This window comes from Manihot esculenta, chromosome 8 (assembly GCF_001659605.2).
Source record: "Manihot esculenta cultivar AM560-2 chromosome 8, M.esculenta_v8, whole genome shotgun sequence".
Taxonomy (NCBI): domain Eukaryota; kingdom Viridiplantae; phylum Streptophyta; class Magnoliopsida; order Malpighiales; family Euphorbiaceae; genus Manihot; species Manihot esculenta.
In genome coordinates this window covers 15,213,858-15,237,015 of record NC_035168.2, presented here as the reverse complement: position 1 = coordinate 15,237,015, position 23,158 = coordinate 15,213,858, and the positions used below count along the sequence as shown (strand labels likewise).

General features: G+C 37.3%; 1 protein-coding gene across 1 annotated transcript; it reads right to left on the bottom strand.

Annotated features, from left to right (window-relative positions):
- Positions 1 to 1,441: 1,441 nt before the first annotated feature.
- LOC110620203 (phosphoglycolate phosphatase 2) lies at positions 1,442 to 5,911 on the bottom strand. Its single transcript, XM_021763833.2, has 11 exons — positions 5,626 to 5,911; positions 5,471 to 5,538; positions 5,279 to 5,371; positions 5,058 to 5,129; positions 4,828 to 4,899; positions 3,363 to 3,422; positions 3,213 to 3,265; positions 2,324 to 2,421; positions 2,151 to 2,250; positions 1,843 to 1,946; positions 1,442 to 1,734 (listed from the first exon to the last, which is right to left on the bottom strand). The coding sequence occupies exons 1-11, from the start codon at positions 5,717 to 5,719 to the stop codon at positions 1,634 to 1,636; spliced, it is 915 nt and encodes a 304-aa protein (XP_021619525.1). The 5' UTR covers positions 5,720 to 5,911; the 3' UTR covers positions 1,442 to 1,633.
- Between the last annotated feature and the right edge of the window lie 17,247 nt (positions 5,912 to 23,158).

The following is a 23,158-nucleotide window of genomic DNA, read 5'->3' as shown; positions in this document are numbered from 1 at the left end:
CAGTGGCTAACTCATCAGAAACTGTTCGAATCTCACGAAGATAATCAGTGACTGACTTCTCGTCTTTTGATAGTTTAGCTAGAATATCTCGAAGAGTATAGATGCGAGTCTGCGATTTATTGGCATAGGTGGTATGAAGATAATCCCAAGCCTGTTTGGAGGTCTTGGATGAGGCAATAGTTGGTGCTATAGTTGGATCGGCTGAAGCAATCAAGGCATTGCGAATTAAGTTATCTTGGCGAAACCACAGCCTATAAGCACTGGACGAAACAGCAGGTACTAGGTTAGAACCTTCAAGAAAATCAAGCAGATCATAGCCACACATAAGTGTGTAGACTTGTGCTTTCCATGTGGGAAAGTTGCCGCTACCAGTCAGCTTAATCGGAAGCTGAGATGCAGGATGAAATGATATTATTTGAGCAGATCCATCTCCAGATGTGCCAGGAGAGGTAATTGATGGAGTAATAGCAGGAGTTTTGGTAATTGATAAATCGTCACCCATATTGAAGAGAAGAAATAGGATCGAAAAAAAAACCTCAGTTAGAGATGGAGAGGCTCTGATACCATAAAGGATTTCAGTAATTTGAGAATTTGTGTTATATTGATTACTAACTGTAATACCGTATAAATACATATAGTGACATACAACAATAGAACTCTACTATAATATATACATCATTTAAACTATAAACAGAATTTATCTCTTCCCTATTGACTCGGGATCAGCCTTATCATTTTTACTCACCACCGACTTCATTTTATCCTAATTTCAATTCTTTATGCAAATTAATTCGAAATTTTTAATTAAGCTCAATTTAACTTAAAAATTAAAAGAAAAAATAAAAAAGTTGAGCCTTCTTAATTTTTTAACTAAATCAATAACGCTGGAAATTTAACCTAAAAAATTAAAAATGGACTTCGTCAATTTTTTTTATTGAACTCAAGAAATAAAGAAAGAAAATTTTGATTTTTGGATTAAAGTTAAACTGAAATTAAATTGAACTTTTGAGTTAATTTGGATAAGTTAAAAATGAGCTAAATTGAAGATCACATAAACAAGGAAATAAAAATTGGAAAAAAAAAAAAAAAAAAAAAAAAAAAGAACATTTGGCCAATGTCAAAATATCTGCATTTTTATAAAAATGCAATTTAATTCAAAATTTCAAACATTTTGTTTTGATTTTTCAGCTATTATTTTTTATTATTTTAGATTTTTTATTATTCAAATAAATTATAGAATTTGTTAGAATATTTTAAAATTTTTTAAATTTTAAATCTTGGTTGTACTCAATATAAAGACATTTAAATTTCATTTTTAATAACAGAGTTAAGTATTCGGTTATCTACTTCTCTTCTTCTGCATCCTGTTTTATTTTAAAGCTACTTTTCACTGGCTACAGGTCACAACTGATGCAAAGAACCAAGATTTTACTTCAGCAGGAAACCAAAATTGCAAGTGTGATTTATTACAATTAATTGGAATGACATTTAGTAAAAATGACATGTTATAAGGTAATGCAATGAACGTTTATGAATGAGTAATCAACTGATTTTCTGACCCATTAAGAAAACATGGACTTGGCACTGGCATTGTCAATTTGCCTGAAAAATTACTCAAATGAAAATGATGTGTTTATGGTCCCAGTAAGTGAAGGAAATCAGAAATCTTGCTCGTATAATAATCTGGTTGGATAGTGTTTGATGGATCTTCTAGAGTAGATTGATTTGTCACGCCTGCAATTTTATTAGTTTGAAGCATCATCAATGTTTATGATTTTTGGGATTTGTATTCGTTTGGTTGTCTAGAAAATATAAATAGAAAAGAAATAGAAATCTATTCACCTGAAAGAACAAGAAGAGTTTTGCAGCCAGCATTTTTCCCAAATAAGATGTCCGTGTCTAATCTGTCTCCCACCATACACATTTTGGAGGTACTGACTTGAAATCTGCTAACAGAACATATTGTTAATGAAAAATGTAAAAGATATCTCCAAACAAAGTTGTACGTAAAACATCAAAAGTAATCACTTTAAAATCTGCAACTCATTTTAGAAGGTGAGAGTCGTGGATTCCAGACTCCAAAATACGAGACATCTAAGTATAAATAATCTAAAGGACAAGGATGAATAACAATGAGCATTTAAACTTACTTTTGCAATAGAAAGTCCATCATGAAGGTTGATGGTTTCCCAACTACAATAGGTTCTCTCTCAGTTGAACCACACATGGCAGCAACCATACAACCAGCACCTGTAATTCACATAAGAAATTACAAATCCAAGCCATGAAGCATGTAATATACAAGAAAGGTCAGCTTTCTTACCAGGCCACTCCTGTAAGTCAGTCATATGTCCTACAGCATCACGATTGGTAGCAATAAAGAGACACTCTGGATTTTCACGTATGCATAGGGTTCCATACCTGGCATAAACTAATAAAGATAAATGAAGGTGCAAAAGTTTTTAATGTATTCAGATTTATATCAATGACCTGCAAATTTTTTGCATGTCTTTATGATTCTTTTAATTGAAATTAAGCAAAATATGCAAGTTAACACCTATTCCACTCCCCTTCTTCCAGCACAACTTAGCTACTATCCTCTGTGTAGGAACTCATTTTACATGTGGGTCCAAGCCCAATCCAAGATCTGAAAGCATGATCAATACAATATCACCTCAGAAGATTCCTTATAGGAGGCCTAAATTATCTTGGCACACCCATGAAGATACAGTAGGTCTCGTCACAACAATACTACTAATGGATAAAAGGAATGCCATAGCACTTTGGTTGCAGATATCAATAAAATAAGAGCATTTATGCATATAAATGCATTTGGAGAATGAAGCTAAAAACCTACCTCTAACCACTCATTTACGTCAGGAAAATGTTGCTGAAATGTATGTCTGTTTGAAGATTAGCTAAGAAAATTAAGGGCAGAAAACACAAAGGATGTCTCATGAATTGTGATGAAATCTTTGCAACAGACTCAATGTGCCACATCCAGCTAAGAAATCATGAAAAAGCTTTTCAATTTTTTATTAAGAAAACTCTTTTTCTTAATCCCCTGAGGTCTAAGAGTCGGTAGAATTTGCAAAACCCTTCTTTTTCTTTCACAATATTTAAAAGTGACCTTCACTTAAAATTGAAGGGTGATGACGAGGTCAAAATGTAGAAGAATTAAGATGGTGGGTAAAGGGAACAAGATATCTTACTGAAGCTTGTAATAGTTGATGTATGGGTCTAGCCCAACCACAACTGCTCCAACCTGTAATATGAGTTGCAATATTACAAATCTCAAGCAGAAAAAATTGAATAAATATAGAAGCAAAATTGTTTAAATGAATTATGGCCTCGATTATTACACTCTTATCATGTTCAAATAGGGAATTTGATTTCCATTCTGCTTTTTTTTCGCCATCTTCCTGCAATAAAATTTTTCAATAGGTATGATCAGGAAAAAGAGAAGATAAAAAAATAGATAAAAGGTTTATCGCTTGAAGCAAAAGAAGACAAAATTTACTCTCTAAGGAGAGCTGAAAAGAAACCAAATAGAAGCAACAATATTAAACCAAGAAAAAATAGCTAATCCTGCTCTTGCAAAATGAGAGGTGCATCCGCAATCATTACTTATAGAACCAGTTAGAAGGAAAAGCCATATATAGTAACCATAAGACCACTAAGAAGGCAAGCCACAAAGCCAAATTCCATCATAACAACAGTTTTACTAGCTTTGTAAAGCCTACTATTTCCACCAATTTTCTTGTTCTTTCTGGTTGGGAAGGGCAGGGGATCCAATAATCTGCTTGCAATTTATTGTGCATAATTGTTTATCATGCTGCGAATCCCCCAGCATTGCAAAACAGCTAATTGCTTGAACAACTAACTGTTATGAATAAGGGGATCAGGGATGAGCTCAGACGACGTTGACTGAGATGAGATGAGCTGATTGTAATATGCAGGAATACATGGAGTAGTTATTCTGTTAAATTTAAGGATTACTACAAATAGGGGGGAAATACTTGTAATGGGGCATATTCTGGAACTAATATGCAGGTTCTCTCTATCTTCTCCTCTCCTTCTCCCTCTATTTCCCTCCCAACTTCCACTCTTATCTGTAACTGGGATCATGGCCACATAACACTAACCAATAGACAGCCTTTAATAAACAGAAAAGACAATATGCGAGGTGCCATTGAAAGTTTGCTTGAATCTGTTAGGGATGCAGTGTAGCCCCTAATAGGAAAGGCAAACACCAGAAAACTACAATTATACTGCACACAAGTGAGGCATTTAGAAGATACTAAATGATGAAGTGTGTTCTGGATCCTTAGGCAGTGAATTTGGACTCAAAGACATAACTGAAACACCTTTTAACTTTCCTTATAAAACAGTTACAAACCCTGGCTATCACACATAGTATCGTACAAGCTTAACACCCAAATTTTCAAAATATACAAATTCATATTGCAAAAATTCTTTAAAAAAAGCCTTTAAAAATATGATCATCATAATTTCCATTTTGCAATAACAGTAAAATCATAGAAGCATTTTGATAAATTTTTCTTAATAGATATATCCATAATCCAATAACTATAGATCACAACAGAGCATAAAGAAAGTGCATCCAAACGTCTATCAAGTCCTGGAGGAAATGAAAAAGAACCCAGTAATGCAAGCACCAAATCACTCCTAGGAGGTTGTAATCTAAAAAAAAAAAAAAAAAAAACTTTTGTTCTTCGGCAAAAAAAAATCTAAAATAACTTTAGAGAAAAAAATTAAAAATAAAAATCAATAGAAAAGCAGGTAAGAAAATACGGAGGGACGTACTGGGCCACCAAGGCCTGTGTATCCAGCAAGCTGCAGCTCTTGCAATATACCTTCCCCACCTATCACATATACCTATAAAAGGAAGCAATGAAAAACTATACATAAAATGCTAAATGTGCGCCAAATAAATACAGTAATATTCACAATGATTTTGTTTAAATGATAACAGTACCACATTAGACAGAGAGTGACAAACATAGGCAAGAGGGTAGGTGAAGAGGAGCAGAAACCTTCTTTTCTCGAGGAAAATTATTGACCTTCAAGTACATGGCAGCAGCAAAAGATGAGGAGAATATCTCCTCCTGAAAACATTAAATTCAGAGAGCAAGAAATGAGCTCCAAACAGAAACATGGGAATTGAAATTATTTTAGAATCCATATGCATTTGAAGATAATGTGAAATTCAAATAACCTTGTTAGTTGAAATCACTATCTATCCATTAAAACGAACCTCACTAACTGAAATTCCAAGGGAATTGAACTTTTTCGCGTATTGCCTTCTTGATTTTGTGGAATTATTGGTCACAAAAACCAGCTTCTTCCCCTGAATCAAACAAAAGCACATATTTTCATTTACGGGCACAGATTTGCAAATCAAACGAGAGAGAGACAGAGAGAGAGATGAAGGTAGTGGGATATATGCCTTAGACCGAAGCAATTCAAGTGTTTCAGAGACGCCATCAATGAGCTTATCACCTTTCCAAATCACACCTAAATATACAAATCGTAACGAAGATTATTTCAAAAACTAAATAAACGAAGAAGTACAAGAAATGGGTATCACAAGTAAAAACTGACCATCGCAATCGAAGAGAAAGGCCTCAACGGAGTCCAACAGAGACCTGAGGTTGTGAGATAAGAGGAGCTCGGCGGCTCTTTTCGCAGGGTTCATCGTCCAAAAATCTGGAGAGATAGTTGGAGCAAGATTTCCCAGAAAATGTTACAGACGAAACACAAAGGCTTTTCTGCCTTGGAGGAAGTCCAGCATCTCAGCTTTTGTGCTTTTGTGAACGCTGGGAAATTGGAATATTCTAATGGAACTTTTTTATCACATGCGGTCTTCTTTCAAAAGATTATCAAATTATATATTCTCAAGAATATTTATTTATAAATTTAGGCCGGAAGCAAGCATCAGTGAATATAGATCTCAATAATTTTTTAACCTTTTATTTTTATATAAAAAAAAAAAAAGCACTTCATACATTATATTTAACTAGTGTACTTTAACGCATTCATTTTCTTAAGTTGTGAGTGCATCAAAATGAAAGACGCGTTGCTGGTGATCAACGTGGCTTCCTATAATTGGCTGAAGGCGTCCTAATTCTTGGACTTTACTGATTTGGAGTTTTGCCTTTGCGTAGGTGAGAGTAGGTCACGTGAGGGATTTGAATTAAAAAAATTGAAAGAACGTGGGCAACTCGTGCAGTTGCTAGTCGCTACTCGCAAAATTGGACCGTCAAAGTGGAGGTGAAAAAATTTTCATGAAATAAAATAATTGTGGAATTAAGAAAAAATATATATTCTGAGAAGAAATTTAGGTGTGAAGTGAACTCCACGATTAGATACTTTCAGTTTTGGATTGTTGGCGACGACCTTCAGACTCATGGAAAATTTTGTATGTATATATATATATATATATATATATATATATGGCATCTCAGACAATATTTAATTAGTAAACCTTTTATATGAATTCAATTATTTAAGAATTTCATTTGATGATAGAGAAATAAAAAAAAGCAAATTCTGATGGTGTTTTAAGTTAAAATGTATTCATGTTAAGGTAAGTACCACAAAACTAATTTTGTCTTCAATTAAATAAAAGCACCAAAGTAAGTTTGAGGGAGAAAAGAAAGAGCAGCTAAGAAATTTTTTTTTAAAAGAAAAATTACTGATTGTATTAATAAAATTTTATTAAATAAAGAGAGATATCATTTCAAACAGAAAAACGATTATATCTAATAGATTCTCTAACCAAAATATGAGCAGTTAGAGTAGTATTATGACGAACCCATCTAATAAAAATATGAGTTCTAGAGTCTAACAAAAATTTACAATCATTCAAAATCAAACCCTCTACATAGGATAATTTAGCAAAAATGCTCCTAAGTGCCCTCTATAAACCCCTACATAAGATAATTTGGTAAAGATACACATCCTTTTTTCTTATCTCTCGAGCATAAATCATTAAAGATTTCCGGTAACATAGTTGAAGCATTTTTCATATCATACTCTTTATAATGGCCACCAAAATCTCCGATCAATTTAGCTAACGTCTCGTTATAATAACCAGAAGGGAAATCTTTAATCAGAACCCAAAAATCAGAATGAGTTAGAGGGATATGGAGAGGATTTTCATTACCTTGTATATCCTTCCAAACAAGTAGGAATCGATTGTACAATCATGGGCCCACATTCCCTATATTTTCAAAATCAACATTATTAAAAAACCGAAATAAATATTTTTTGCCTCTAATTTCATAATAGATACCCCTCTAAAGGATGCCATAAATCCGACAAAGAGGTCTGCATATTCTGAAAATTGATTGGATTGTATGTGAGAAACATCTCCATCATACAGAAATCATAACTGACGATCGGAATATCTCTAGAGCTCGTAATAGGGACAACAACATCTTCTTCTTCATAGATAGTCAATTGATGCAGATCGTCTTACATGGAGAACGGGACGGAAGAAGTTAGGTTTAAGGAAGAAGAAAAGACGAGAGTATCGAGTCACAAAGTAACCACAAAGGAACCACAAAGGAAAACTTGCGTGAGAATAAGTAGAAAATGAGCAGGTAAGAAATTTAAAAGTTATTCCAATGAGGATTCTTTTTGTAATACCCGGCTGGAGTCCAGCATCGGAATTCTACTTTCCGGTGGAGTCCGGGATGTCGGAAGTCTCTAGAAGGGTTAGAGTTATGTTTTTCTGACATGTTTTGATATGTTCATAGTTTTTTAAAGCATAAGGAAATGAGTTTTTGAGTGAAATGAACCAAGGCAGAAAAGCCAAGTTCGGCCGCCGAAGTTGAGGTTCGGCCGCCGAACATGCATGGCTTTCGGTTTCACGTGTGGCCGCCGAAGGTGGTCTGGCCAGCCACCTATAAAAGGCCCTCAGTCGGTTGAAAGGATAAGGCACGCCGCTTCCTTTCGATTTCTGAGGTGAGACTCTGTCTTTCTTGCGTATTTTACATGTTTTATCCAATCTTGCAAAGGTTTGATTAGTTTTTATGTTATTTTGAAGGTTTTAAGCTAAAAACTCAAAGTTGTGAAGTTTGGAAAGTTTGAAGAAGAGTTGCTCCAAAACTTCACGTTGGGATCGTTCATCTTCTTGGTTTCAAGAGGTAAGTGAAGATCCTGAGCTTGTTTTTATGTTTTTTGAAGGTTTTATGAGGTTTTGGGGGAGAGTTGCATGAATAGGGTTATTTGTGAGGTTTTGATGATTTGGTGAGTAAAGCTTATTTCTGGGTTGTATGTGTTGTGTGTTTGGGGTTTTAAGGCAGTTTTTGACCCCTTTGAGCATATACATGAGTGTATGCAAGTTGAGGGATTGAGGTGTTTGAGTTGGAGAGAGTTTTGGTGCTTTTGGCGAGAGGCAGAGCAAGTTTCTGCCTTGCGGATGAACTCAGGTTCGGCCGCCGAAGGTACATTCGGCCGCCGAACCCATGAGGAGGTGGCTTCGGCTGCCCAAGCTTGCCCTCGAGCTTTTGGACTTTCGGCTCTGGAGGGGAGTTCGGCCGCCGAAGGTTAAAGACTTTCGTCTCTGGAGTGCCTTTCAACCTCCGAAACTTGCCCCCGAAAGGGTTCGGCTGCCGAAAGTAGAGTTTCGGCCGCCGAAGATGCTTGAGTTTCGTCTCTGGAGAGGACTTTCGACCGCCGAACCTGCCGCCGAAAGTGTCCTGTCCAGCTTTCCTTTGCATGCTTTCTATGAAGGGTAAAGTGAGGTTAAGGGGATTCTTGGGGAGTTTAATAGAGTTGTTCATAAGCTAGTTTGGTCCCTCATTTGAGTCTATCTGTATAGGTACAGACTAGAGGAACCAGAGAGAGCAGCAGTGAGTACTGCTCCAGAGTTTTCAGAGCCTGCAGAGTCAGTCCAGTTAGCCAGAGGTGAGTGGAACTAAACTTAAAGCCTGTAATTGAGAAATAAACTGCTTTTAGCATACTTCATGCATCATGAGTATACAGTAGGTTGTTTGTATTAGCATTCACGAATATGTTGCATTGCATAGTTATTTGTTGATGTGGGTGAATGCTGAATGATCCAATAGTCTCTGAGAGAAGTCCAAGAGCCTTTGACTACGCCCTGGCAGGTTTATAGTAAAGTCCAGGAGCCTTTGACTACGCCTGGCAATGGTAAGTACAGAGGTGTTATATACACATATACATATATGACAGGAAGACCAGGTGCTCGATTCTACGCCCTGGCACGGCAGAGTTACCGGGACTATGTGGTGACAGGTTTACCCTTGATGTGGACTGTCTGTGGTTTGATGCATTCCATCAGAGCATGTGTTAATGACTATTTTACTGTTCTACTCACTAGGCTATAGAGCTCATTCCACTCCCTTAACCCCAGTTTTGCAGGTTCAGTGTACAGTGTACAGAAGAGATCCACAGAGTACAAAAAGAGTACAGAGAGTTGTAATAGATTATAGTGGACATGTAATATTAAAGAGATATAATAGTTGTGTATAAAGTTAGACATGTGCTTGACTTAGTAATGTTTGTGTTGTAAATCTTTTGTTTTGTACATGATCTGTATATGTATGTATGTTTTACAGAGTATGTGACAAACTAGGCTTAACAGGTATGAGTTAACCCATCTAGAGCAAGCTCTAGTCAGGGGTACAGAGTACAGAGTACAGAGATAGTGCATGCACATGTTAAGCCTTGGTCAAGAGAAAAGTTTTTATTTTTACAAAAAATGTATGATCATGTATGAGATACAGGTACACAGAGAGTATAGCAGGCTTGCTACGGGTTCTGGCGGCCTTAAGCCGACCTGAATCCTAGTGCCGGTGACGGTCCATTTTGGGGTCGTTACACTTTTGCTGCTGGAGAGAGTTTTTTACTTCCGCACTTTCTTTTTGTCAAGCCATATATAGTTTTGTCTCCTTTTGGAGTTTATTTTTGTGGTTTGCTTAATTTTTTCATATCTCATAGTTTGTGAATTTGGATGTTTTATTTCAAAACGTTTTAATTTCTATTTGGGGAAGGGTTCATCGACTTCAATGTCGACATCTCGAAATTGTACCGATGTGTCTAGCGACCAATGCTTCCACTGGCTCCGATGAGGCTGAATTCTATTGCGTCCTTTCTTTTCATGTGGTGTTGTCCGGTAGGTGACTCAAGTCCTCTCTAGTAATTTAGGTTGTTCGCTAGTATAGGAGAAGCTTGCTTTGATATTTTGCTTTATTGTAGTTTGATTGGACATTTCTTATTGCCGTCACAGTATGCATATTTTATTTTCAATATATTTTCACCGGATGACGCCAAGAGTCAAGCGATAATGGCGGTGGGTTGGTGGTAGTGGTAAGTTCTTTTTTTTTTTTTTTTCCGTTTGTTTTGCTTTGTATCATTTATGTTTAATTTTTTGCATGCCTTTATGCTTGGGTGTGCAATTGATTTCTGGACAAGTTTTCACCAATTATAGCCAAGTGGGTTGGTAGTTTAGAGATAACTTTTTTGACGATACCTTTTTCAGTATTGGGCCAGATTCTGAACTTGTAATTTTTGTTTTAATTTTTGGTAGGATCTATTTGGACTTGAATGATGACTTGTTCATTTTGTATTTTTAGCACTCTGAGTCTTTCGATACAAGTAGTTTTTATTTAGTGGCGTTCTATATTTTATATTCGTTTTAATACTCGTGATTTATTTTGTAAATAATAAAATTTTAATTTTTATATAATTTATTTTTTTATATAATTTTATATAAAAATATAATAAAATCAGAATTTAAGTATATAAATAATAGTTTTAAATTTTTTAATCCTAAATAGTAAATTTATAAAATTAGCTTTATTATAATTATTTTAAATTATTATGAGTAATTTTAATAATTTAATTATTTTATCTTTCTTTAACTTGTATATATGTGTGTATATATACATATAACATAATTTTATTAATTTTATTCTAATAGATAAATAATTTAAATTAATTAGTATTATTTATTAGATTTAGATGGTAAGGTTATTTAAATTTTAAATTATAAATTATAATACAGCCTTTGGTACAATTAGAATTTATTATTAAAATAAATTTAACTTTTATTTAATATTAATTATAATAATATCAATAATTAAATTTATTTATAAATGGAAGATTTTATATAAATTTTATTTAACATTAATATTAACAGAATAATTGTCACAATTTATTAAAAGTAATTTAATTATATTAATAATAAATTTATTATTATTAAACCATATCTTTCAGTAAATAATATGTAATGACAAATAATTTTTTAGTTTGCATATTAAAAAATAAATTAAAATTCAATTCAATAATAAAAGTAAAGAAATTTAGATAATAATGGATATTATATTATTTTTTAGTTAATTAAATAAAAGATAATTTTATAATTATCAAATGAGTCTATAAATACTTTTAATATTTTTATTATTCCCACATCTCTAAACTTTATATATAATATAGCAAAAATTATGGATTTTAAAATTTGAGATTTTTCAATAATTTTATAATTAATTTATTTAATAATATTATAATTTATTTTAACATTTAAATAAAATTATAAATAATTAAAAATTAAGAATATTAAGATAGAATGAGTATTAAATTATCGGAAAAAATTATCTATTATAAAAAAATCTACCTCAATAACTCTTTTCAATTAATTAGATTTGAATATATTAAAATTAATATAAAATTAAGAATTTATTATTTTAATATTTATTATTTTTAAAATACTTTTTCATATTATTTAATATTACGTGTGCTATTCTAATAATTATTGTCCTAATATTTAATATTATTGTAATTTTTATGAACCATAAATAATAAAATTTATATTTATTCATAATTAAAAAATTTTTCTTTCAGTCATTTTATAATATTTTCTGTAATTTTAAAAATATTATAAAATTACTTAATTTAATAAGAAGGTTATATTATTTAGTTGTTATTTAAAACAGAATTAGGTTATACAGAAATTCAATATTTTATTTTTAAATTTAAAAAAAAAAGTAAGAGCATTAACTTTTTTTAAAACAATTTAAATTATAATAAAAATTTAATTAAAAAATTATAAATATGATAAGAATTTAAAATTTATGCAAATTCAGTAAATAATTTAAATGAGGATAAAAAGTAAAATAATTTAATAACAATTAAATTCACTGCTTTATTGAAATAATATAAATTTTTAATGGACATTTACGAATTTTTTAAAAAAATGTGGATTTTTTTTATTTTTTAAATTAATAAGTTTTCAAATTAGAAGCATGAAATAATATTTTTTAAAAAAATATTTAATAATTTTAGTTATTTTTTTATAAATTTTATTTTAGATTATATAATAAAATTTTTTAAAGTGGAATTTAAATATAAATAGGATAAAGACTTTAAATTTACATAAATTTTAAAATTATATAACTAATTAAATTAAATTATAGATAAAAATATAATTTAAATTTAAATAAAAATTAATTTTTGAATAAATTAAACTTTTAAAATATTAAAAATTTTATATTATTTCTACTGATCAAAACGGAGGAGCAATAAGTAAGAGTAGTTTAAAAATTCTCATTATTTCTCTCTTTCTCATTTTTATATATAATATAAATTATTAATTAACATATTAATATTATTAAAAATAATTTTTCAAAAAAATTAATTTATAAAATAAAATATATATTATATATTATATATAAAAAACACAGACTATTAAGAAAAATTAATTCTATACTAACTTTATTTATAAATTTTTAAAAAAATAAAAAAATACATAAAAAAATTATAAAAATTATCTAATAATAATTTTAATATTCTCAAGATTTTATTATTCCGAATATAAAGCCACTAGTAATAATGAATAAAAATTATGTAATCTATCTTTTAATTTAAAAAATTAAAATAATAAAATAAAAATATTAAATAAAATAGTTATTATTTGAGTATTTATATGAACAAGAAATATAAAAATAAAAATTGTATGATAGAATTAATATAATATTAAAATAGGTTATTTTAATCTAAATATAGGATTAATCTAATTCATAGATTGTAAAGATTATAATTAATAAATGTATCATATTTTACAATTAGATTTAAATAAAAAATTAATTAAATTAAAATATTAAATAATAATAAATTTATTTTTTATTTTTTAACTCATAATAAAACTTCAATCGTATAAATTTACGATTAATAATATAATTTTAATTTATATATTATTATTATTTTTACAATATAATAGATTTTAAATTTAAATGATTTAAAGTTTTAAATATTAATAAATTTATATATTTTATTATTTTCTTAACTATTTTTTAAAACTAATTTAATAAATAAAAAATTCATCCTTCCAATATATAGTATAGATAAATTATAAAAATTAAAAAAATTAAATATATTAAAGTGAAATAATTTTAAATTACTAATTTATTAAAAAATTAGCGATTTTATTTCATTAATATTTTAATATTCATTAATTAAATTTAACTTATTATTTTAATTTATACTTTAAAAATATGAATTTATTATTTTAATGGTCTTTTTAATATTTACCCAATATTTAAACATGTTATTTTAATAATTTTTATTTTAAAATTAATTTAATGGTATTTAAATTAATTTAAATCTTTACTTTAAATTTTCTTAATAAACTCTATAATTAATTTAAAATAATAAAATTATAATTTAATATATATTCTTATTTAAAAAATTAATCTTATTATATTTTTATTTATCTTTTAAGATTTTCTTAATTAAAAAATATAATTATCATCTATTTTAAACATTAAATTTTTAATAATAAAATTATCAAATATTTAAATAATTAAATTAATTAATTTGTAAATTATTTAAAGATTTAAGAGCAAAATCTCATTATTCCTTCCTCTTCTTATTTTTATATATAATATAAATTATTTTTTTTTTGTCGTGTGAAGAAATTGCATTAAAAGCAGCAGAAACTATAAAAAAAAAAAAATCTAAAGATAATAGATTAGGTAAAGAAAGTTTAATAATTATATCGGCCAAACAATTAGTTGTGATGACCGCTGGATTTCTTCACCCCAGAACAAGGGCTTGACCCCAGCCAAAGGCCCATGACACGGAGGCCCACGTACTTGATACCCCCCAACAAGCCTGGCTCATCCCAGCTTCCGGGCCGGGCTCGACCAAGCTTCCTCACTCAGTCCAGCCTGATCCCTGACCAGCAGACCCCTCTCAGGCCCAGCGTCCAGCCCAACTCTCGGCCCAGCCCGGGGTCCAGAACAATATTCACCAGACAGCCTGGCAGATCCGCTGGAACGTACGCACGAGGAGAATCAGAGGCCGTTACGCATGGAGCAGGCGGCTGATACCCTAGTACCTCCGAATCCGCATGGCAGAGACGCGTGGCCCAATCCTGGAGAGACCTTTACACGTCACCAGCAAGCAAGACAATGTATAAAAGAGGAGTCCCCTCCTCAGAAAGTTTAAGCCTGATTCAGTAATACAAAACCCTTGTAAAACTCTATTCTATTGGATCTCAGATCATCAATTGGCGCCGTCTGTGGGAAACGAAGGAGATCTTTTCATCACCGGAGTTTTCACTTTCAAAACCCACTGAGATCCACAATGGCAAACCACCAAGAAAGTAACCTTAATATTCCAAATGACTTAAGCTCCGCCCAAGAGGGGCAGCAGTTCTCTTTTTCTAGCCCTACGACGTTAAATAACCAAACACCCATCTCTCTTAATCCCTCGCCAGGCTTGGCAGGGAATACTCCCACCATGACCCTGTCTAACCAAGACATTCAAACCATGGCTCTCCAGCTACAAACCACTGCTCACTGGTTGGGGCAGATAATGCAACAAAGGGGACTTGGCACCCCAGTAAACGCACTCCCAGTAGTGGAGGAACCCAGAACCGATGAACCCCGACCCACCTCTATCCGCCTCCAAACTAACAACCACGATGCCGGAGAAGAGGAAGAACCGGAGGCCCGAATCCATGGGAGAAGGGCAAGAGAGATGATAGAAAATGAAGAGGTGGATGACTATTCTGCTGAAACAACCAGGGAAACGGGAACTGAAACAGAGGAGGAAGAATGTAGTTTGGGCAAAAGATCCAACCCAGAAGACGAGAAAATGAACCAAAAACTGAAAAGGTTGAAGGAGCAGCTTCTAGCCGAGCTAGGTAAGAAAGATCAGAGTCAAACCTCCTTGCCTACTTCTTCTCCCTTCTCAAAGGTAATGCAGCAGGAGACCGTTCCCAAAAAGTTTATGATGCCGCCGATGGCGGCCTATAATGGGGCTGGAAACCCGAGAGAACATGTCATGAACTATAAGACCTTCATGGAGTTGCAAACTCTGTCAGATGCTCTGATGTGCAAGGTGTTCCCAACAACGCTCTCGGGGCCAGCGAGGGCATGGTTCAACAGCCTGGAGGCCGGAAGCATTAAAAGTTTTGGAGACCTTGCCCTCCGCTTCATTAGCCGGTTCGTAGCCGGGGTGCCAGCAGATAGGAAGACAAGCTATCTGGAAACAGTTAGGCAAAAAGCTGGTGAATCTCTCAGAGAGTACGTCGCCCGTTTCAATACGGAAGCCCTGCAAATTCCCGAGCTCGACGAAGGAAGGGCGGTAGAGGCCATGCAAAAGGGAACAACCTCTGCCGAGTTCTTTGGTTCTTTAAGCAGGAAACCTCCGACCTCACTGGCCGAGTTGATGAAGAGGGCGGAAAAATACATAAGGCAGGATGACGCCTTAGTAACGAGTAGATTTGCCAAAGGGGTGGCAGGAAAAGAGAAAGCCCCGGAGGAAGGAAGGCTGGAGAAACACGAGAAGAAGCGTGGGAAGAGGCCTGAGCCATATAAGCAGGCCTGGGAAAGAAGGGATCAAAGGCCCCCCCCTCCTCCCAGGGCCCATGAACCACGAGTGCTCCCCCCTTGGGTTCCTGAGAAGCCTACTCCCCTCAACGCTTCCAGAGCCGAAGTGCTCATGGCAGTCCAGGATAAGGAGTTCCTCCAGTGGCCTAAACCCATGAGGTCGGAAGCAGATCAGAGGAATCCTGACAAGTATTGTCAGTACCACCGGACACACGGCCACGATACAAATAACTGTTTTCAGTTAATCACGGAGATTGAAAGATTGATAAAAAGGGGGCATCTCAAAAATTTTGTGAAGAAACCGGAGGGGCAGAGGCCTCCGCCCAGTCCGGCAGCCCAGATGCCCAGGAGAACCGGAGCTGGACCAGTGAATGATGGGTCTAGTGGCACTATTAATATGATTGTTGGAGGAACTGGAGGACGGATGAGCCGTCGAGGAAAGAAGAGAAACCGGGAAGGAGAGATCAGCAATGGCGAGGTCATGCAGATCGTTGAACACTCACCTATGGCCATCGTTTTCTCTTCAGAAGATGCACAGGGCATTCAGATGCCCCATGATGACGCGCTTGTTATTGAAGCAGTCATTCATAATTTTCGGGTGAAGAAGGTTCTGGTGGATGATGGGAGTAAGGTCAATCTATTGCCGTATCGGGTTTTTCAGCAGATGGGAATCCCGGAGGAACAGCTGGTTCGGGACCAGTCACCCATCAAAGGGATCGGAGGAGCACCGGTATTTGTGGAAGGAAAGGTGAAGCTGGCCCTTACCTTGGGAGAAGCACCCAGAGCTCGCACCCATCATGAGGTGTTTTTGGTGGTTAAACTCCCACTGAGTTACAATGCGATTTTAGGGAGGCCGGCGTTGTTTAGCTTTGAAGCTGTCACCAGCATCAGGTATTTGGCACTCAAGTTTCCAACGGAAGAAGGGGTGGGAATGGTTCGGGGTAGCCAGGAAGAAGCAAGGGCGGTATACTTGGCCACAGTAACAGAACCAAGCTCAACTGGAGAAGCGCTTGACTCAGAAGTTCTGGAGGTCAGAGAGGTCAGAGATGAAACAAAAGAAGCCCGGACAGAGCCAGTTGGAGAATTGGAAACCTTCCCCTTATCAGAAGCAGATGCAAGTAAGATTTTCAGTCTCAACGCCAACCTCACCAAAGAACAAAAAAGGTGAAGTCATGACTCTGATCCGAGATCACGCGTCGACCTTCGCATGGAAGCCCTCAGACATGCCAGGAATTGACCCTAAAGTGATGACACACCGATTGAATGTCCTCCCCGAGGCCAGACCAGTGAAGCAAAAGAAGAGAGTAGTAGGAAGAGAAAAACAGCAGGCCACCCGGGAGGAAGTGCAGAAGTTAGAGGAAGCAGGCTTTATTAGGGAAGTGATGTACCCACAATGGTTGGCAAATCCTGTGTTAGTCAAGAAAGCCAATGGCAAATACAGGATGTGCATAGATTTAACCGACCTAAATAAAGCCTGCCCCAAAGATTGTTACCCCCTCCCCGATATTAATAAAATGGTCGATTCGACGGCCGGCTTTGATTATATGTCTTCTTTGGATGCTATGTCTGGTTATCACCAAATCCCAATGGAGAAGTCGGATGAGGAGAAAACCTCGTTTATAACTGAAGACGGGACTTACTGCTACAAAGCTATGCCTTTCGGATTAAGAAACGCCGGGGCAACTTACCAACGATTAATGAATAAAATCTTTAAGAACCAAATTGGCAGGAATGTAGAAGTGTATGTGGATGACATGGTGGTTAAAAGTTCAACTTTTCAACAACACATAGCAGATCTAAGGGAGATATTTGGGGTGTTAGACAAATACAGAATGAAGTTAAACCCGGCAAAATGTGCCTTTTTCATCAGGGGCGGAAAGTTCTTGGGATACATGGTGAGTGGAAGAGGCATCGAGCCTAATCCGGAGAAAGTAGAGGCCATATTGAATATGTCAGAGCCGACCTGCGTAAGGGATGTCCAGAGATTAACCGGGAGAGTGGTGGCGCTTAACCGATTTATGTCAAGGTCGGCAGAAAAGTGTTTGCCATTCTTCAAAAAATTGAGGAAGGTCCCGAATTTTGAATGGACAGAAGACTGCCAAATAGCCTTCACAGAGCTTAAGGAATACCTCAGCTCGCCTCACGTGCTCAGCAGCCCCGTAAAAGGGGAAGAACTCCTGATATATTTGGCAGCCTCAGAGCAAGCAGTCAGCGCAGTACTAGTAAGAGTGGAAGAAGGGGAGCAGAAACCTGTCTTCTACATCAGCAAGGTACTTAGAGACACTGAGGTCAGGTACTCGAACATTGAAAAATTGGCTTATGCCTTGTTGTTAGCAGTCAGGAAATTCAAAGTTTATCTGGAAGGCCACCAAGGAGTTGTGATGACGAACCAACCCTTAAAGAAGGTCCTACGTAGGCCGGAAACTTCAGGACGGATGTTAGCATGGTCCGTGGAAATCAGCCCCTACTGTCTGGAATACCGACCTCGAACAGCAATAAAATCTCAAGCGCTGGCTGACTTCATAGCAGAATGCTCATTCAACGAGGAGAAGGAAGAATCATCCTCGGAGATGCTTAGAAAGGAAGGAGAGCGAGAGCTTTCCCAAGAATTTAGCTGGAAGCTATATGTAGACGGAGCATCAGGATCTGAAGGCAGCGGCGCAGGGATAATGCTTAAGGGGCCGGAGGGCTTCAAAGTATGTTATGCTTTACGGTTAGAATTCAAGGCTTCTAACAACATGGCCGAGTACGAGGCCTTGGTGAATGGGATGCTGGTAGCCTCGGAAGTAGGGGTAACCGACCTCGAAGTAAATAGTGACTCTCAACTGGTGATCAACCAGGTAACGGGGGTATATCAAGCCAGAGACCCCATCATGCAGAACTATCTTGATAAAGTAAAAGCCATAGAAGCCGAGCTCGCAGAACGGGGAGTTATTGTCAGATTTCAAAGAATACCTCGGGATGAAAATGAGGAGGCAGATCTGCTTAGTCGGTTGACTAAAGAAGAATTAGAGCAGCTCCCTGACGAAGTATACATACAACATATCCGCACACCTGCTTTCAAGAAGACAGACACGATACTACAGGTGGACCAGAGCCCAACTTGGATGAGCCCCTATCTGAAATATTTGGAGAAGGGCGAACTCCCTGAAGATAAAGACGAAGCCAGAAAGATAGCAGCTCGAGCTGCCAATTACCAAGTAATAAGGGGAACTTTGTACAGAAAGGGGAAGTCCAGCCCATGGCTCCGGTGTGTAAGTCCGGAAGAAGCTGCAAGGGTAATGGAGGAAATACATAGAGGCCTATGTGGGACCCACGAGGGAGCAGAGACATTAGCTAACAAAATATTCAGGCAAGGATACTACTGGCCCACTGTTAAGAAAGAAGCAGAAGAGTTTGTCCGAAGGTGCGACGTATGTCAGAGATTTGCTAATGCCATCAGGACCCCTGCCACTCCTCAGGCAAGCATATCCAGTCCATGGCCTTTCTCGCAATGGGGAATTGACATCCTGGGCCCTTTCCCCAAGACTACGGGGCAAAGAAAATTTGTAGTTGTAGCTGTGGAATACTTCTCGAAATGGCCAGAGGCAGAAGCAATAGCAACAATCACAGCCAGAAAGATGATAGATTTCGTATGGGGGCATATCATCTGCAGATTTGGCATACCCAGAGTACTTATCTCAGACAACGGCAGACAATTTGACTGCAACACTTTCAAAACCTTCACGACGAACGTGGGTATATGGCATAAGTTCTCCTCCGTGGCCCATCCTCAGACCAATGGTCAAACGGAAGTCACTAACAGAGCAATCCTCCAAGGATTAAAAAAGCGGCTGGATGGTGCAAAGGAAAATTGGGCAGAAGAACTCAATAGTATCCTATGGGCACTCCGAACTACTCCCAGAGCACCCACTAAGGAAACACCGTTCGCACTCGCTTACGGTACAGAGGCCGTAGTTCCAGTTGAATTACAGATCCCCACTCATCGAGTTCAATTTCTCAGCGAAGACACTAATGGGGACAAGTTAAGAAGCAACCTGGATGCTCTTGAAGAAGTTAGGGAAGAAGCGCAAGTCCGAACTGCTGCTTATCAACAACGAGCGGCAAGATATTATAATCAAAAGGTCAGAGAAAAAAGCTTAAAGGTGGGAGACCTGACTTTAAGAAACTTGGAAGCTACAGGAAAAAGAGCAGCCGCAGGCAAGCTAGCACCAACCTGGGAAGGTCCATTCAAGGTGACAAAAGTGGTCAAGCCCGGGGTATACCGAATTGAAGATATGCAAGGAAACCCCGAGCCCCACGCCTGGAACATCCAGCACTTAAAAAGGTACTTCCCTTGAAATATATGTAAAGAAAAATATTGTACTCTGAAAGGCACAAATAAATAAAATAACGCCATTCTTTACGTAATGATGTTATCTCCATTAAGAATGTTACTTCTCTCTGAAAAAGAAAGAACAAAACTAAAAGACCGGGATCCCCAAGATCTCCCGGATGCAAGACCAGGATCCCCAAGATCTCCTGGCACTAAGAAGTCCTCCTTGAGACATAGAGACCTCCTGGAGGAAGAAGACCGGGATCCCCAAGGTCGTCCCGGAATTACAAGACCAGGATCCCCAAGATCTCCTGGCACTAAGAAGGCCTCCTTGAGACATAGAGACCTCCTGGAGGAACAAGACCAGGATCCCCAAGATCTCCTGGCAAAAGAAGACCTCCTTGAGACATAGAGACCTCCTGGAGGTAGAAGACCAGGATCCCCAAGATCTCCTGGCACTAAGAAGGCCTCCTTGAGACATAGAGACCTCCTGGAGGAAGAAGACCAGGATCCCCAAGATCTCCTGGCAAAAGAAGACCTCCTCGAGACATAGAGACCTCCTGGAGGTAGAAGACCGGGATCCCCAAGATCTCCCGGATGCAAGACCAGGATCCCCAAGATCTCCTGGCACTAAGAAGGCCTCCTTGAGACATAGAGACCTCCTGGAGGTAGAAGACCAGGATCCCCAAGATCTCCTGGCAAAAGAAGGCCTCCTTGAGACATAGAGACCTCCTGGAGGAACAAGACCAGGATCCCCAAGATCTCCTGGCAAAAGAAGACCTCCTTGAGACATAGAGACCTCCTGGAGGTAGAAGACCAGGATCCCCAAGATCTCCTGGCACTAAGAAGGCCTCCTTGAGACATAGAGACCTCCTGGAGGAAGAAGACCAGGATCCCCAAGATCTCCTGGCAAAAGAAGACCTCCTTGAGACATAGAGACCTCCTAGAGGTAGAAGACCAGGATCCCCAAGATCTCCCGGATGCAAGACCAGGATCCCCAAGATCTCCTGGCAAAAGAAGACCTCCTTGAGACATAGAGACCTCCTGGAGGTAGAAGACCGGGATCCCCAAGATCTCCCGGATGCAAGACCAGGATCCCCAAGATCTCCTGGCAAAAGAAAACCTCCTTGGGACACAGAGACCTCCTGGAGAAAGAAGACCGGGATCCCCAAGGTCGTCCCGGAATTACAAGCCAGGATCTCGAAAGACCTCCGGCAGATAAGAATAATTGGTAAAGGACTTCAGGGCCCCCCCAAAAAAAAAAAAAAAAAAAAAAAAAAAAAAAAGGGGGGGTCGAGCTCCCAGCTCGACCCGATAAGCCCAAGACCGAGCTCCTAGCTCGGATAGATTCATTTCTTCAAAAGATCAAGATACGAAAGCCAAAAACAAAGGCCGAGCTCCCTCCATAGAAGAACTCATAAATCCTTAGACGGATATTCAGGCTATAATCAAAAGCCTAAATCAGTTTATTTAAAATAAATATACAAAGTCACAACGAAGAAAGAAGGACTAGAAGTCGAAAACTAGCATGACAGTTGCCATCAAATGGGTCCGAGATTTGATCTCTCAGACGACAGCTAAGAGCTGAACTCACAACTTAAGATTAATTTAGAGCTTCTGAATAAATATATGAAGTCTACATCACACATACGAAGAGTAAAGATAAATGTCAAAGAATATGAAAAACAAAAGGGAAAACTAATATTCCATTAATAACTATTACAATTTATTTCTCCGGTGAGGAAGAAGGATGAATAGTCCTTAAAGGACTTACATCAATAAACCCACCTTCACTATTTCTATTTACAGCCACCCCTGAAGGAAGCTCGGTGTCCTTCGGACCAACGCTCTCAATAGTAGGGGCAATTTCTGACCCAGGGTGAAGGCCTTCTTTCACAGAATCAGGATCGTCCTCCTCCGACCCTAGCTCGGATTCCTTTGAAGAAGACTCAGCTGGCCGATCTCGGTCCCTCCGGCAATCTCCTCGGGGCAAAGGGAAATCATCCTCCCCGTATAGCACTGACTCGCCATCTGAGTCCACTTCGCGCCTACGAAGCTTGGCCAAAGGAATATCAGGAGCCTGTCTAGCTTCTCTTAAACCGCGATTGTAGCCAGTTACATACATGCGGTAGGCCTTATCAAAGATAGCCTGTTTCATTTCACTAGAAGCTTTATACTCATCAAGATGTTCTTCACAAGCCTCGGCTACAAATTCCTCAAACTCAGAAGAATCTTTGTAGTCCTGAAGATGAGCTTCACAGGCCTGATCAATTTTACCCTTTAGCTCATCAGACTTCTGATACTCCGCAATAGCCTTCTCTTCGGCATACTTTACCACCTCAAGCAGGGCTAAACATTTACGTTCCAAAACTCTGACTTCATTTTTCAGCTGTTGTTGGCGAAGGTCGAACTCTTCAGCCGAGGAAGTCAAGTCTTTGATACGGTCAGAGCTTGTGCTCAACTCCTGCTCAAGGACCTGCACCCGAGCTACGGCCATCTCTCTCTGAGCCTTTACTTCCTCCAGATGAGTCTGAAGTCCTTCGAAATCGGCCTTTAAGGCATCAAATTGGCGCTGGACTTCAGCTTTCTGGCTAACGGCCTCATCCTTCTCCTTGAGAGCCTCTGTCATAGAGGACAGCTGCTCTAGCACTCCTCTACAGCGAACCTCCAAGGTAGCTGCCCTCTCATCAGCCTCCTGGAGAACATTGCGAGTCCGAGACAACTCATCTTCTAAGGATGAGGTATGCTTGGCTGTCTCGGCTGTTTTCTCTTCAGCCTTTTTGAGGGCCTCCAACGCAGAATGCAATTCCACCTGGAGGGACTGGATCTGCTCCCGAGCAGCTACCAAATTGCCCCTCGCATCACTGGTGGCAGATATATTCTCCTCCAGACGTGCCTCTTCAATTCGGTGATCTACGGACTCCCGGAGGGAGCGATCACGGATATCCACCTCCAT